At 33.2% G+C, this 16,603-nt stretch overlaps 2 protein-coding genes across 8 annotated transcripts in view; one reads left to right on the top strand and one right to left on the bottom strand.

Annotated features, from left to right (window-relative positions):
• Positions 1 to 6,078: 6,078 nt before the first annotated feature.
• LOC136979436 (E3 ubiquitin-protein ligase RNF181-like) lies at positions 6,079 to 15,508 on the top strand. Of its 5 annotated transcripts, none has more exons than XM_067275427.1 (6): positions 6,079 to 6,228; positions 6,809 to 6,859; positions 13,444 to 13,526; positions 14,449 to 14,558; positions 14,907 to 14,981; positions 15,044 to 15,508. In XM_067275427.1, the coding sequence occupies exons 1-6, from the start codon at positions 6,158 to 6,160 to the stop codon at positions 15,101 to 15,103; spliced, it is 450 nt and encodes a 149-aa protein (XP_067131528.1). In that variant the 5' UTR covers positions 6,079 to 6,157; the 3' UTR covers positions 15,104 to 15,508. The 5 variants fall into 5 exon arrangements, 4 of the variants coding, with proteins under 4 accessions (XP_067131528.1, XP_067131527.1, XP_067131526.1 ...); XM_067275426.1 differs by having other exon boundaries at positions 14,446 to 14,558; XR_010881385.1 differs by having other exon boundaries at positions 14,446 to 14,981.
• LOC136979433 (RNA-binding protein squid-like) overlaps positions 13,867 to 16,603 on the bottom strand; it is a 61,919-nt gene continuing 59,182 nt past the window's right edge. Inside the window, exon 7 of one of the 3 annotated variants that reach the window (XM_067275417.1) lies at positions 13,867 to 15,826. In XM_067275417.1, coding sequence (XP_067131518.1) covers positions 15,771 to 15,826 — 56 coding nt within the window. In that variant the 3' untranslated portion in view covers positions 13,867 to 15,770. Of the gene's footprint in view, positions 16,382 to 16,603 lie in introns of all 3 variants that reach the window. The other 2 variants (XM_067275418.1, XM_067275416.1) reach the window with 2 other exon arrangements.

Here is a 16,603-nt window from a genome sequence, read left to right as displayed (position 1 = left end):
AAATACAATTTTGTCGTCTCGCGAAATAAATTCAATTTATGTCTCTCTTTCCTCCAAAAATTTTTATTTTCTCTCTTTAATTTATTTCTCAAATAAAATATATTTCTTCCGTTTGAAAACGTTTCAATTTTTTTTAGAATTAAATTTATGTTACGTAATTCACAAAATGAACTAGAAGCTTTAAATATACGATTTTTCCACCTTTACGTTACTCAAAAACATGTATTTTACATATTTGTTTACATTATTTTCTGTACTTGTACGCAATTTTAACTTACTTCTTCATTGACGTGAATTTAACACGTTTCGTCTTCGATCCGACAGACAAAACACGCATTGTCCGTCTTACACGATTTAAATAGATTTAATTAATTAAAGGCCCCGTAAATTAATTAGGTACAATTAATTTATCTATAAAAATAATTCCTTTTCCGTATATATTTACTGTAGAAAAACTATAAATAAACTTTTTTTATTTTGAAAAATATCGCGTATGAATGGGGGAAAATGTCACCTTAACTTTTTTTTGGAAAGATACTTTAAAGAGAGTAGCAAATTTCTAGGAAGTAGGACCTTTCCCCACACGAGACGACACTCGGGTCACGTACTACCACATATTTGAACTACCAAATTCCAGGGGGACTTTTTTAAACATTAACAAAATATTGATAATAGACGGCGTGACGGACAGACGAATTTGTAGCTGGATTTTATAAAAAGAGGAAATATTTTCTTCCTCGATTTTCCTTTCTTCCGATGAAAAACGATAACGAAATTGTCGTGGCCTAGTTGGAAAGTCCAAATTTCTTACAGAATTCATAGGCGATAGGGATCCTGCGCCGGATCGAAGGATAAACGATAAACAATTTTGTCCCGCTATGAATCACTGGTTACTGGGAAATTTTTGACTAAATTTTAGTAATAAAATCCGATCTAAAATCCCCTGAATGATAATTGATACTTAGTAAAAACAGTCAGATTTGCAGTGCCTTTTTTTAAGGAGCAAAGAGGAAGTGAAAGACGGAGGAGGTTACTTCGAGGTGTTCGTGATAAAAGAAGAAGTGTAGAGGTTGAAGGACTGGTGGGATCGGAGGGTCCTGCCAATCTTTCGTTCTCTATATTCCTAGTTTTCATCAGGCAGACCTGGAAGAATCTCTTCGAAACTTTCGACCGCAGCGATGAGTTTTTAGTTCACAAAGCTCATTTCTTAATTTGCTGGTGTTTTAACGAATTTAGGAAAATAATTCTGGATTTAAAATATAAAAGAATTACACGTAAACGTAACGTTAAAATATTAATTGTTTTAAAATAAGTGTGTAGTTATGACACAAAAACTGAGAATTATCTCGATACATTTTAACTTCATTATTTCATTCCTGAAAATCGAGAAAGTAACGAAAATAATTGAAAATTTAACCATTTAACAATACGTTACATTCTAATCAAATACATTTCGTGAAATAGAAAAATGACGTAACAAACAAATCTAAAATTTGTCACAGAAAACGAAACAAAACTCAGTTCAAACGGAAACTTTCAGAAAAATCTGAAAATTTGTCACGAACGAAGGAATTTCGATTTTAAAAAGTAGGTTAATGATAGAAAAGCTAAAAAATCAATAATTTTTTCGCTAATTTTCACGAATAAATTAAAAAATTATCTCTGACATAAATCTTTATGATTTTTTTAATCGCCCGATTCCTAAGAGTCAAATTGCTTCGAGAATTTTCAAAAATAACCAGGCAAATGGCAAAAGTTATCGAAGTTTAAACAGTCTACGAAAATGCAAATCCGTTCGACTGACCCGAAACCTTCTTAGAAATTTAATTGGCCTATTTCGAGCTTAAAAATAAACGGATATACAGCCAGACACGAATTTACTATACAGCGTGACGACCCGAGGGACGACCATAAACCAATCGTTACGTATATAATAGAGCGAAGAATCGTCGTTTGTGGTGAAAACATTAATTAGTTTCTAAATTTAATCATCAGTAAACAAAAAATTTGAATGAATAACTTCGATTTAAACTTATAACGGGGTGAGATTATTGGTCGTAGAAATCGACACGCGCGGATTTGAACCAATCGACGATCGAGTATAAATTATAACGTTACAAAATATAATGTATAGTTTTTGACAGCCATTTTGTTCGAATGAATCAATCGTTATCCGAAATTAATCGTAAATATAATAATTATTGATCAATAGCGAGTGTATTATTAATTGTTTTAAAGCTTCTTTAACAAGTGAAACCATAACATTAGCATTCTAAAATTAAATAATGACTCGAAGCGTCGTAAAATTACTTCTTTAACGTGTTTCGGGCATAAGCCGAAGGGTACCTATACGGAAGAAATCTATTCTACAGCCATCTATCGACGAAAATCCAAAACTTTGGAAATTATTTTGTTCGCTTTTTAATGAATGTCTTCGTTAATGACCTTCGGCGATTTTTTTCATTAGTCCGCTGTTTCATATTCCTATTTAAAAGTTTTTTTTTCGAAATAAAAATTTAGATCCTGGCGAAAAATTTTGAATAGTTTAAATAATTCTTTCAATTATCAAACAAAATAGAAATTATCGAAACAAATGTTTTTATTATTATCGATTCTTATTCATAAATCGGCTATTTTGTTTCGTAACAAGAACCGGTCCGATCGATGAAGACGAAAAACTTCTAAATAAGACACGAAAAAGACGGAAATGACGTAAACGCATTCGGACACGATACGAAGAATTCTGAAAGGAGGAGAGGCCAATCCCAAGCAATTACGTCACGCCTTCCGCTCTTACGTTACGCATACTTTATAAGTCTGCGTGACGTAATTGCCAACCATCGACGAAACCACGATTTCACCCATTAAGTAGACTCCGAGAGTCTTTTTTTTATATCCGTTGCAGATTTGGCCAGTCCCACGTATCCGAGAAAGACTACCAACGAAAAATTAATAGAATTTTCTTTCCGGAATCCATCGTCTCCAGAGTGAGGGGCCGACGCATTGACTGCTCTTTTCGGCTATCCGGCCGGCCAATGATAATACAGAATAACACGAAACTTTATAAAATATAGGAATAGATACAGAAATCTATTCTGTATATATATATAATATGTTGCTTAAAAACAGATAAAAATGGCTTGACTGGGAATCGATAAATCCTGACGAAAATTTTGAACAAGTGAGCGAAGCGAGGAAATAGAGGGGTGGGCCGACAGGAAGGCAAAACCAACGAAGCTGGGAGGGTTGGAATTCCGTCGCGAATTTTTTTTTTTTTTTTTAACTTTCTCCGCCTTGCAGGCACTGAGAAGGCCTTCTTTAAGTTACGGATTCGATAACATAATATTAAAATGAAAGGAATCATGCATATTTACTTACGTATCGATAATTTTGCCGAAAGTTTTATGGACAAAATATTCATTCTTCTCGAAATCTAGAAAGATAAATTATTTATTAGAATCTTACAAAATTTAATCAGGAATGAACGGATTAAAATTTAGAACGGAATCGGAAATTAACGAATTGTTAAATTTTGACAAGCCGTTCATTGTTACGTAGCGTATGACGCGAGGTATCCATTTTTAAACTCAAAAACTACGCGAATACTTTATTGGGATAGGGATTCCGTTTTGCTACTCGAAGACCCGCACTAACAACTAAGTTAAAACATAGAAAGAATTTTCTACAATTACAATACAGTGCAACAGAAGCGGACAATGAATCTCTTATTCCTAGTTTATTTTCGGTCAAAACTATCCAAGGCCAACAAAAGTCAACTAGAAATTTATTTCTATGTACACTAAAGAGCCAAAACATTATCACGCTAATGACCGCCTCCGCGACGTTAGGTCCATGTTACTTAAATGAAATGAAAACACAGCAAATACTCATGTCAGAGAACAGTATAAATAAAACATCACTAAGGCAGAGTCGCCAATCTGCTGTTTACATTTCCGATACACGTATTGAGGGTAATGTGTCCCGACATACTACGTCGAACCTTCTTGCGAATGGAGCTGCGTACCCACAAACCACTTCGAGTACCCAAGCCTGCCTCAATTCTCTGGCCTGACAAATTGAGTTTTCTGTTGCACCGCGTGGACGGCCGGGTAGAACGACAAGATGGTGGAGAGAGAGTGTGATTTGTGCTGGGTTTTGCCGAAAAACCTGGGTCCAGTCATTCGTGTAGAGAAAATTTTGACATTCATCACTTATCTGAACCTCACTGTAAACCGAGCGCATCCATTTATGGTAACTGCGTTAAGTGCCTTTTTCCGACAAGATAATGTGCCATGTCCAGATTGTTACAAATGGTTTCTGGAACGTAAAAAATCCCTAGCCTACAATTTTCCCACATCTTCACCCAATCGAGTGTCTGTGGACCGTGTTGGAAAAGGAAATCCGACCCGCTGTGCCTCGGCTGCGGAACTCATAGAAATATCTGCCGATAACGTCTCATTATCAGACACCAGGAAGATGTATTGTAGAGTCCATTCTTCGCCTGATAAAAAGTATTTTCGCAGGAAGATTTGTCATAGTTTAGGCGGATGGTCGTAATATTTTGTCTCTTCGGTGTATAGTGTAATGAAAAATTTATAAGCTCCGAACATGCCGCGACATTTTTGGAAAATTGGGTGCGAAGACTACGACTTAGGTCTGTTCTTCTGGAAATGTTTATCGGTTCGACCGCTTAGACCAGGGCTCATTTAAAACGTTACCTATAAAATTTCTAGTCATTTACCAGTTGTTATCGGGTTCACCGATCTTCAAAAGTGAACGACCTACCTACTACCGATGACGTTATTCATTGTTACCAACTAACCGATCGGTAAGCATTTCCGAACAGACACCTAGGGTGCGTTCAGAGTTGAAGACCATTCGACCGAGTCACTCGGAGCGTGGAACATCGTTTTCAAGATTAAAGCTTGAGACGCCCCAATGCATTCAGAGGAGTCATGGCAATGTGGTCACGATCCGATCTCTCGCTCTTGGGCCTCGTCTCCGTGTCACGTGACCAAGATGACGGAAGTCACTATTTTCGCGTACTCGAAATGAGCTGCAACATGCAACATGTTTTGAGGAAAGGCAGGCTCATATTCTATAGATACACAAGACACAGATGACGACAGCGTGCATCTCGCCAAGTACAATCCCAGAACAAAAACTGCGCTGGGGTGAAGAGCGTGTCTGAACTCATCAGAACTGGGCCTTTGTTTTCATTTAAAGCCCTTTCGAGCAAAGCAAAATAAAGCCAGCAACCTGCTTCTTGTCTGTCATGTTTTAGCCCAGAGAACGATTTCCGTTCACAGATGTTGACTTTCAACCAGTGACGTCACAGATGGCCCGAATGTCCGATCCTAAGCCGGTTCACAACTCTGAACGCATCCTTAGATTACACAATCGGTAAAAATCTGTTGTTTTCATCCGGGAATTGCAGTTCCCCAATCGTACTCGTCGTTGCGACACGTATACACGCTTTAAACTCAAGTTCAAATATGTTTAATTTTGAATTGCAGCAGCGGGTTTAATCGACGAGGAAAGTGAAGAGGATAAAGCATGCAGATGTAGACTTAGTCGAGCAGCAGCAACGCTCGACCATATCGCGCGTGATAACACACTGAGCGCTAAATCGGGCATAAAAACTACACGCGATATAATTCACTTACATCTAAATAAATATGTGAAAAAACGATCTCCTTCTGCCAGGTCCAGACGGTTCCATTTTTTAAAGCAATCCACGTTTCTTTTCACCTCGTCTTCGACCTAGGACGACGTCCCGTGCGACGTCAGTCGATATTAGATCACGGCTGGCCGATTTATCGTGGCTACGCGCATCTGTAATCACAGGCAATCCCGGCAATAAAAACTACAGGAAAACATCTCCGATGCGAGATTGTATCAAAAATTGCAACGTACAGTACAGTATGTCGTCTGAAATTCAATAGTTAAACAATGTTCGTGTCACGTTACATAAAAGATTCTTATACGTATTTTAATAAATAAATTTTATTTTTTGGCTATTTTCCGACAACGAATTCCGTTAGAATCTCCCAGCTGGCAACACTTGGCTTCCAGCGATTTAAATCTCACGGTAAATATTGCCGTATCATACAGTGGGTCGTTTGGAATTATTTGTCGGTTTCCATCGGGTTTTTAAATGTCTTCGTATTTCGACGAACACAACTGCGAGTTTGGAGAGACGCCCAATAACTTCCTTCATTTGGTCAGGTAAGATTACTTTAAGAGAAAATTTTCCACCTTATGATCAAAACAAATGATGGAACCGGGATCTGTTTACTATAATCGGCAAAACAAGTACAATAAAAATTAACCGGAACCCGTCGGCTTGTTAATGGCGGGTTCGAATTGCATTTGGCAGATGATAAATGACCGTAAAACATGGTTTTGTTGGAATTAATGACTCCGTGACGTAACAAAAGATGGGCCGAGATTTCGTCCAGGAAAATCGTTTTTTTTAATTTTACAAAATAGAAAAAGCGCTAAACCATTCTTCTATTACAGACAGAAAATTTTGCAATCGGATGGTGTAGACTAGCTTCGAATTACATTTTTTGTCGTAAATGATTTTTCGAAATCAGATATTTTGCAATATTAATTTAACCTAAATCTCTTCTGGTTGTTAAATTTTCAAAACAGTTGATTTACTGACCATGCCTCTGTTTTGTTTATTGTTTATATATATAAAAGTTACAAACTTAAAATATGTGTGTTTTACAAAAATTTTCTAAAATATCTAATAAGTATTTATAGCAAAATAGCACTTAATTACGTTATCGTCTTCTTGTAGATTATTATTGGACTCTGGACTGGCTGCCGAATTCCAGATTGAATATGAACAGTGAGTAATATAGAATAATTTGTTTTAAAAATTTTCAAAAAATATTAATATACACGTATGCTTTCGGAAACAATGCTAACGATTAATACAAAATTTAAGAAGATTGCATTTGTGTGGTGATACTTAATGAAAAAGTAACATAAAATATGATGTAGAGTCAATGTGGGTAAATTATGAGACACTTTTCAAAACTTTTGTAACGGCATTTGTTAGGATCAGTATTTTACAAAGAGAAATACTCGAGGACTACAGATGGTGTTAGAATCTAATGGAGAAAAAATACATACAGAAAAAATGAATACTCCATTAGATTTTAACACCATGTATGAGGAACGTTAGGGAAAAAAATTTTTTGCTCTTCAAAATTTTACCTTTTGAAGATAAAATATGAGACGCCGGGAGGTGAAAAATGAGACACCCGTTATATCACCGTAAGGACTTGCCTATGCCAACGGGCAGGTTAATATTGAGGTACTACGGGTTAAATGCAAGACATTTTTGTATAAAACATTGCTCCATGATAGTTAGAAGTAGATAAGATTAAATATTCATCAGTTTCGAAGAGTCTCATATTTACCCACACTGATCCTACTTTTTAGTTTTTCTCTGATAATTGTTTGGCATCTTTATTATTTCAAGAATAATGACTTCGAACTTATAAGAACAAAGAAATATTTTTACTATAATATGGCACAACTAAAGTAAAAGTTTCGTGGAAAGTAATAAATAAAATCTGATGTGTATCATTTTTTATCTCGTTTTGAAATGCACAAAACTCGGACAAATGATGATATATGCTTTAAAAAACAACTAGCGGCCGAAAGCTATGCTTATATACTACATACAAATTTCTAATTAAATATCTGTGTCTTTTGCAGACATACAGAGCAAAAGTTACTTAAACTGACAGAAAAGTTTTTGCACCTATTTTTGTAGTGTTTCTTAAAAATTAAAAAGACTCAATAAAATCAAATAGTCATTTTCATTCAGAAAAGTTATGTTAAAAAGCACTAAATAAACTTAATTTATGTTTGATCTGTCCTATACTAAGTCAAATTTCACAACTTTATTTTGTATGTCTCATATTTACCCACATTGACCCTACGATAAACTGATATACGGTAGAGCGTCAATTATCCGAATACCGATCGACCGAAACACCGGTTAACCGAAAGCGTTCCGGTCTGTAAATTCAAATTTCCACTAGTACTGTGGTGCTGCAGCACTCTCCTCCTCCTCCTCCTCCTCCCAACCTAAACTGTATGCCTACTTTAATGTACTACTTTATATAAGGTATGTATTTATAAGAGGTGTGATACAAAATATATACAGTACAGTTTTGTGTTTAATATATTTTTTCATAAATGATCGGTTATCCGAACAACCCCGGTCCCGAATTGTTTCGGATAATCGATGCTCTACTGTATTTATCCTTTGCATCTGTAATTATCCAAATATGCAAATAAATTGTGTGGCCAAATATGCGTTGTTATATGTGTACCGCACGATCATGATGAGGAAAGAAATTTAAAAGTAGCATGCATAATGGCACAATATTAGTCACTATGAGAAAATTACATATCTTAAGGAAGATATAAGAAATTTCAGGTTTACTTCAGATTCAAAGAAATAGTTTTATATCTATTGTTACTTTTCATTTAATTATAAAAAAGATAAAATTTTCAGCACAAAAAATTTGTTTAAGATAAGTGAGAATTAATTTGCAGTTTGATAATTTTCAAGAAATTTAGCACAGATATTGATAATATAACATTTCAATAATTTCATACAGAAGACTAATACAGAATTATCATTATATGTTGCAATAATATATTTAACAGAAAGGGAAATATTTTATTTTATGCAAATAAAAATGTTATCCCAAAAGCATTTATTTAGTTTGGTTTAAAAAACTGCATCTTAGAATCAAATACAGTAATAAAAAAAAAAGTAATGGAAATATTAAATTAAAGGGTGGCTATATTAATAAATTACAAGATTACAAAGTTTCAGAATGAAGAGAAAGAAATACATATGATTTTTTACATTTAAATATATAGATGGATATTTTAAATATCTTCTTATAAAGAATGTAGTAATAAGCTTTCTTCTTACAAACCGTTTTAATTCTTTAGCATTATAAGTGTTTTTAAGTCACACGCTACGTTATGATCCCACAACAAAAACTGACAATCGACACATTGGATAGTTCTCTCACGACGAACGAGTGCAATTGCATTATTTGACTTTTACTACTGCAATGCACTTTTGATCCCGCACAGTTCAGAAGCTATTGTGCAATACTGATAAATTTGTTAAAAATCCATACCTAAGATAATCATTTAGAAATATTTCATTGTATCAGTAATTGAATAATACAGGGAAAAAAATTATTTTATAATAATAATAATAATAGAGATGTTTGATATAATAAATAGCAGAAATGATGAAAAAAAAATTAACAAAATATGAATGCATCACACCACAGACATCAATAATCGGCAAAAAGAACAAAAAGTCTTACCATAACTAACGTTTTCTTCCGTGCATAATGGACGTTGTAAGGTTTAACTGATAGAACATATAACAGAAGAACAAAAAATTAAAATGGAAAATCTTCTTAGAATAGAACATTTTTAGATTAGATTGAGCATGTGCAGAGTTGTGCATGTTGGATACAAAATACTGCTGCAGGGAATTAGGCCAACCCAAGTAACGCTCTCTGGGATGAAAATTTTTCTTCTTTTTGCTGGTTATTGATATTGGTGGTGTGATTTATTTATACATTAAGCCAATATTTTGACAATTGATATAAATAGGAATACTCTCTTCAAAAATAATTATTTATAAATAAAAATATGTAGACTTATGATTTTATTCAATAATGATTTTTAAATCTAATTTAAAATAGTTTCAGTAATATTTTACTGAAACTTTTTAATAATTTATTGAATAATAATAATAAACAATAATTTATGGAAACAATTTTGTTAATAAAAACTTAAAATCACAATGAATCAAGTATTGATATTAATTGTAATTTTCTTTTACTAAAAAAATATTTAAAAAATTCTTATTGATTATCAAAATATCAAATGATCTCAGGTTGCCAATCAAAAGGACAGAGTTGCAAAAGAATAACCATTCTGACATTGCACCTTAAGCACTGAGAATGGTTACTGTAAAAGATGGCTAATAATGTAATTAGCCATCTTTAGGTATCTAATGTAAATATAATACATAAAATATCAGCATACATAGCATCTAATGCAAGATGCTATTTAACTTAGAATAGATAAAGGTTGCAAAAATTGAAAAATAACAATCCAATATTAAATTATTAAGGCTAGTTTTCCCAATACTGAAATTCTCATTCCAAAAATTACATAGAATATGTTATGATGTTTTTGATTTAATAACTTTGTAATTTCAAACAGGCAGATTTGTATTATTCAATATATATTGAATGTCTACACGCAGTAGCAATTTAATAAAAACTTCATTGCAACAACACTTTCTGGAACCTTTTACCGGTGTTAGATGCAAAACGAAAAAATTTCCGTTAACGTTTTCGAACTTTGTAGTTCTTCTTCAGACGGTAAAAAACGAGGAACGCAGATCGAATAAAAGAACGAGTTATTTTTAAACCGAAATCGAATGCTTCACGATGCAGCTGGTCCGTGCAGAACGTTAACGGAAATTTTTTCGTTTTGCGTCTAACACCGGTAAAAGGTTCCAGAAAGTGTTGTTACATCCCCGGTGTTCCTTGATGTATGTAGATTTTTACTTCATTGCAAATATATAGTGTTGGTGTTGCATTTCAAAACTAACCTGTATTTAATTGGCAATGAACTATTTACTACTACTGTTTCTTAAAGATTATCATCCTTACACCGTCGTGTTTTGTGTTACTAACGAGTTATTTATCTATACGCTATTGAATCTAATGACTGTCTCAATACCTAAACCTAATTTTTAACAGAAATAATGCGTAATATTTATATTTTAAGTAACATATCATTGCTAAGGAGAGAAAACAATTACAATTTTTTTAAATTAAAAATTTTGATTTATAAGAATACATTTCCTCTTAGTCTGCGATATGTGAAATTATTCTTTATATTTAAGAAATAAGTTTGATTTTTTCTAATTTGTTTTGTGTTGCATTTGCTTTTCATTCTCTTAGATCAGTTTTTATACACACTTGTTGACAACTCAATCTGGGTGCATAACTTTTTTCCAATTACTGAAAAATTTGGCAGGTAGATATGTAAATAATTACAGTTATGGTGCAATACCAGATTGCCTTAAAATTGCTACCCTGCATCCTATAAAAAGGCTTGCAGATGCTATCTTCAGAATTTTCAGCATATTTGTTGTTGGGAGTCTTTGAATGCCGAACATGTTTGAATGATGCAGTCAATAACTACATGCAGGCTTGCCATTTGAATGTGGCCTGATTGCTCTGGACAGATCACCAGGAGAGATGGCATTTAATTGAGAGACAATTATGAACAGCTGCATTAGTCTTTTTCCTCCATCCACAGATAGGTAGAAGCCTCACTACAGAATCCCATCTCATCCGGTACCATTGGCAGGTAACTAGCAGAGACAAATTTGCATGCAAGGTGATTGCTGTGGATCTGCCACGAGCACTCTGACATTTTTGACTTCGGACAAGCACGGACCGCTATTAACTGGCAGCATATTGTATTTAGTGATGAATCCTGGTTCTGTTTAAGAATGGATGAATAATGTATTAAAGTATGGAGGATCAGTGATGAGAACTTCAGTCTTACCTTTACCGTCAAGTGTTGCTTCCATTCTCTGCAAACCGGTCTGGGGAACAGTCTTGTATGACAGTCATCCCTAGTAGTGGTCTGAGGGACAACTGGTGGCAACAGTGCTAAATTCAGGAAATTTTGCATTCTTATATGTTGCATTTTGTGGCTAGGCTGCAAACAGCCATTTTCCTGCAAGATAATGTTCAACTGCTCATGAGATTTCCACGCAATGTCTCCATCACATTGCCAGTGTGAGATAGTAAATAATAATAAAGTAAGGCAAGCTTTATGAATGCACTGTACATGAAATTAATAATTTAATGGAGCAATGAATAAAAACTTATACTGTTGTGTCTGTAGCTTCTCGTCTTTGTTTTTACAACAAACCCTTCCAAAAGTACTTATCCTAATAATATGAGAAAATTACTAAATTTATCCTATAAAATATTCAGAGGCTATTGTCTACTCATATCATTGGCCCTGCATGTTACCATACTTCCTTAGCTTGCCTAGCATCCAGATTTGTTGTCCATCAGGCAATTTGTGGGAACAAATGCAGTGTCAATTTTGACAACCTGCGAGTGTGAAGTATGTGGAATGGCAATTGCAATATATACAGGCAAATCTAATGCAGAATAGCATACGGTGCCCATATGTCTCCATATCCTGCATGTATCCAGCCAACAGAAGGTCCTACAAGGTAATAAAAGTTCCTTTAAACTATACTAATGTCAGAAAGTTCCATTCAATTTCAATGCCTCCTCTTGGATGTGCGGACTTTTTGTCAACGAGAGTATATGATGATGTGGCATTCTTTTTTTATTTGATATATTTGCAAAATAGATAAACCAAAATTGCTAATAAACAGTTATAAGTTAGAGATGAATCTACTCTGCCTCATACAGTCAATTTGTTACATAGGTATTAACACATTTAATGTCTGGTAAAGAGCAAATTCATTAAAAACATTTTTAGAAAAGTATATTTTGTGTTCATATTTGGAAGAGGACCCACAAAATTCTCAAGAGAGAATTTTTTGAGACATCAAATTTAATTGTAAATTTCAATCTATGTTTCTCAACATATTTGGTAAATTTGATTTTAATGGGAAATAAATATTTTGACAAAAACAAAACTAACAGCAAAAACTTCTAGCATTATGACAGTGTGATGTAATGTTATAAAAATTGTTATCAATAAGAACTTTTATATATGACTATTTCTCTATATTTCATCTACTATCCAATTGATTTAAAATCCCACAAGAGTAAAAATATTCAATAAAATAGAAGAAACAAAATCTTCATAATTCATCCTTTTTACACACTTCGGGAACAATGGTCTCTATGGAGGGGTCAACCCGTTATTGGAGACTAACATCTTTGACTCATAGAGGTAAAAATTCCAGGGCAACAAAAACATTTATTGTCTGTTCTATTCAATTGAATATTTTTATATATCATCATCACCCTGGCCATATTATTAATTTTCATAAGTATATTTTTTATCAAAAGTGTAAGAAAATATATACTAAATTTACATCTGTACCATATCAAATGTTCTTATACTATCTGAAAACGAACTTTTTGTTTAAAATAAAAGTGCAATTTTATTCAAAGCCTTTTGCTTACTTTTTGTCTCAAAAATTTATTCACAATGCTGTATTTATTTATTGTAATGTCTTAAGTGATAAGAAATGATGATAAAAACTCTCTCAATATCCAGAAGGTGGAGTTTTAAATACAGAAATAAACTGAAATGCAATATTAAAAATATGAAATAATCAAAATCCATTTTCAGGCTTTTTGGTGATGGCAGGTCTCATCCTCCGGCATCAAAATCTTTTGTGGAGAAACTTAAAACGATTACAGATTTCCCAAAAGGTGCGATTGTTTTCATTTATTAAATAAAAATAATTAAAATTTCTTCAATGACCTCATTTTGTGCTCTTTATTTTTTAAAATTTGGCAAGTATCAATGTATTTGTGTTTTTTTTTATGTAAAAAATTTTTTTCATTTTGCTTTGAATAACATTAAAAAAAATAGCAGTAATTGATTTAATGTCATCTTAGAACTTTACAATTGAACCATGATAACAATTTAATATTTTTCTCAATTTCATGACTTTGGCTTAATTTACTTATTTGAAATGGCTAAGAAGTTTTATGACTAAAAACTAAATTGAAAACACCAGAAAAATGAAAATGCACATTTAAACTCTGATAACATCAATTATAACTTTATTACAATTTTTTTTTACAAAACAGTTGGACATTTTTCAACATGAGGATTCTGAACTTTGTTACATTATACCCGCATCCACGCACGCATTCGTACTAAATTAGTAATTATCTTAATTCAGTATTCTAAAAACTTCTCATTCTTCGTCTATCACGTACACTATTTTCTTTTGTATTTTAGCACAGAATGGCAGTCGGTTATGCGGCGAAAGTGAATTCATTTACGTTGCATTGTAACCATTTATTTTCACAGGCACTTACCATTATTTTTAATTACATTCCATAGATATATATCATCTTCCAAATTTCTTAAAATTTTGTATTGTTTTTATATTTAATTTTTGAAAATCGAGTTTTTGCCATAATGAGCACCAGGAAAATGTCAACTAAAAGATCATTCTTAGACTATTCTAGTAAATATCAATTACAGTTACACTTATTATTCAAATTATACAAAGTTTATAACATTATTCATTTACCATTTTTGTTTTAAGTGTTATTTCTATTGAATTTTCGCACGTTAATTACGGTTTGTTTCTAATTAATATATTTTGCTCCTAAATAGACAGACAATGCCCCGTGTGCATGAAGGAGTTTGAAGAAGGTGACATAGGAAAGCAGTTACCTTGTCAACATTTATTCCACGCATCCTGCATATCACCTTGGCTCAATATTGTATATTTTACATTCTTTTATATATACAGTGAAATCTGCCTTTTGATTCTGTTTTTACTAAAAATAATTTTCACAGAGCAGTGCAATGTCAGAAAAATAATAAATTTCCACGTAACCAGTTCTTTAGAAAAGGCTACGTATATTATAAGAAACGAAAAATTACTTAGAAAATTAAAGCGTGTAAATCAAACATCTGATATTTTCCAAAAATATGTTAATCACGATTGCCAAAAATGATCTTTTTCTAGTCTGTATAATCTTAATGAAATTAAAAGCAGTTCATAAAGGCATATTTTACTGTAATTTACATAAAAATATAAGATTTTCAATGACCAACTTAATTTTCAGACCAACACGTGTCCGGTGTGTAGAGACGAACTACCTACAGATGATCCCGATTATGAAGAGTACAGAAAACAACAGGTAAATGAATAAAAATGAAGTTAAAAATAGAGATAAAACATATATTTCCCTCTTTTTACCAGGAGAGAATTAAACAAAGAAAAGCGGATTTAGAAACCCTGCACGATTCAATGTTTGGTTAAATACAACTTAAGGCGTCAACAAAAGATTTATTGCTAAAATGTCATAGTTGCCATTATGTACAACGGGGCCTGTGTGAACAACAAACCGACGACGAGGGACCACGAGGCAACAAAAAACAGATTCGTATGAAACTTGTCCGTGAGATCGACTGCGGTCAGCAGACGCAGGGACGAGGGACTTGTCCGACCAAAGATGCTTGTCTTGTCTTGTCGTTTTTCTGTTGTCGATCACCTGCAATATAGAGAGATGTAGCAAAAATCTATCCGAATGTTTTTTGTATTCCCAATTACAATAATCTGTTATCGAGGCGCATTACGGTTTTCTTTCCCCCAATTGGCCATATCATTTTGGTTCCGTGTTACAAATAAGAATTCGTGACGATATTAAAAATGATGGTGTTGGAATTAATGAAATACAAGATCTAACTCACACGTGCACACAGACACACATACACACACAAAGAAACACAAACATCTTATAATCAAACTAAATTTTATTTTCAACATCAACATGACAAAACAATTCTCCCAGGCATCATACATTACTATAAAAAGTTGTTGTTCACAAACTCTTTGACAATTTTTCTAATTTTACATAATATACAACAGGTAAACCGTTTAGGAAAACTTGCCATTTTCTGAGTCTGACTGTTGTCTGGAAGCATAACTAGGAGTCACAAAGGTAACGAGTTTTGGATATACTGCGAACGAATTCGTGTACCGCTAAATGGTTAAAAAATTTTCACATTAAATTCGAATAGCTACACCAACCCAAACTACACAATTTTGTTTCTAAATCAGGTAGACGTTGACATTTTCCATAGTACATATGGCACAATAGGAAGATTCCAACAACAACAAAAATTGCACTTGATAAAAACCTAAAATGCTGGAATGAAATTACCAACAGATAGGCCTGTACCGATTGTAGTATTTGTCAAGTTTTCTACATCAGTTTCAAGCAGCATTGGAATGTGATCCTGTGGTCACTTGCCTTATTTCTATTACCAACAGTTTGGAAAAGTGCATTACAGTTCAACCAACAAATTTTTGCAGCAGAATATTCTGTTGTTAACATTTAGACAACAATATATAAATAGCTTTCTCTGGCACAGCTTTGCCAAGCATCAAAATACTGATGTCTTTGGTATGGGTAAGGGAAAGCAAATGTACAATGCTTGTTGAGAACGGGACATCCTTCCAAACTTTGTACTATACTCCCTTCGATCGAATTTCGCCGGCGTATAAAATAATCTTACCTTCTGTCACAAAGATTTCCTGGAAAACGGATAGATCGTTATAGTAATTTGTTACGCTTACGACCTACGAAATTGTCGTAACTTCTTAATATTCTAGTAAACGAATTACTCTAATGACTAACACACAAAGAAAAATACAGCACATTTTGCTAGTAAATTTCCAGTTAATTATTAAGAACCAAAATTTTACACTTTAGAAATCTTTGCTTAGGTAAGATAATTTATAAAAAGAAATTTTACA

Source organism: Centruroides vittatus, unplaced genomic scaffold, assembly GCF_030686945.1.
Source record: "Centruroides vittatus isolate TY-2023 unplaced genomic scaffold, ASM3068694v2 contig_620, whole genome shotgun sequence".
Taxonomy (NCBI): domain Eukaryota; kingdom Metazoa; phylum Arthropoda; class Arachnida; order Scorpiones; family Buthidae; genus Centruroides; species Centruroides vittatus.
Note: the sequence above shows the minus strand (reverse complement) of the source record. Positions and strands in the feature narration are given on the sequence as shown.

Excerpts from the sequence above, each read along its gene's own strand:
- LOC136979436 (XM_067275424.1), top strand. The coding sequence starts at position 6,158 with ATGTCTTCGTATTTCGACGAACACAACTGCGAGTTTGGAGAGACGCCC. Across the intron at positions 6,229-6,808 it reads AACTTCCTTCATTTGGTCAG|ATTATTATTGGACTCTGGAC; the intron begins GTAAGATTACTT and ends GTCTTCTTGTAG. Across the intron at positions 13,527-14,445 it reads GATTACAGATTTCCCAAAAG|TAGACAGACAATGCCCCGTG; the intron begins GTGCGATTGTTT and ends TTTGCTCCTAAA.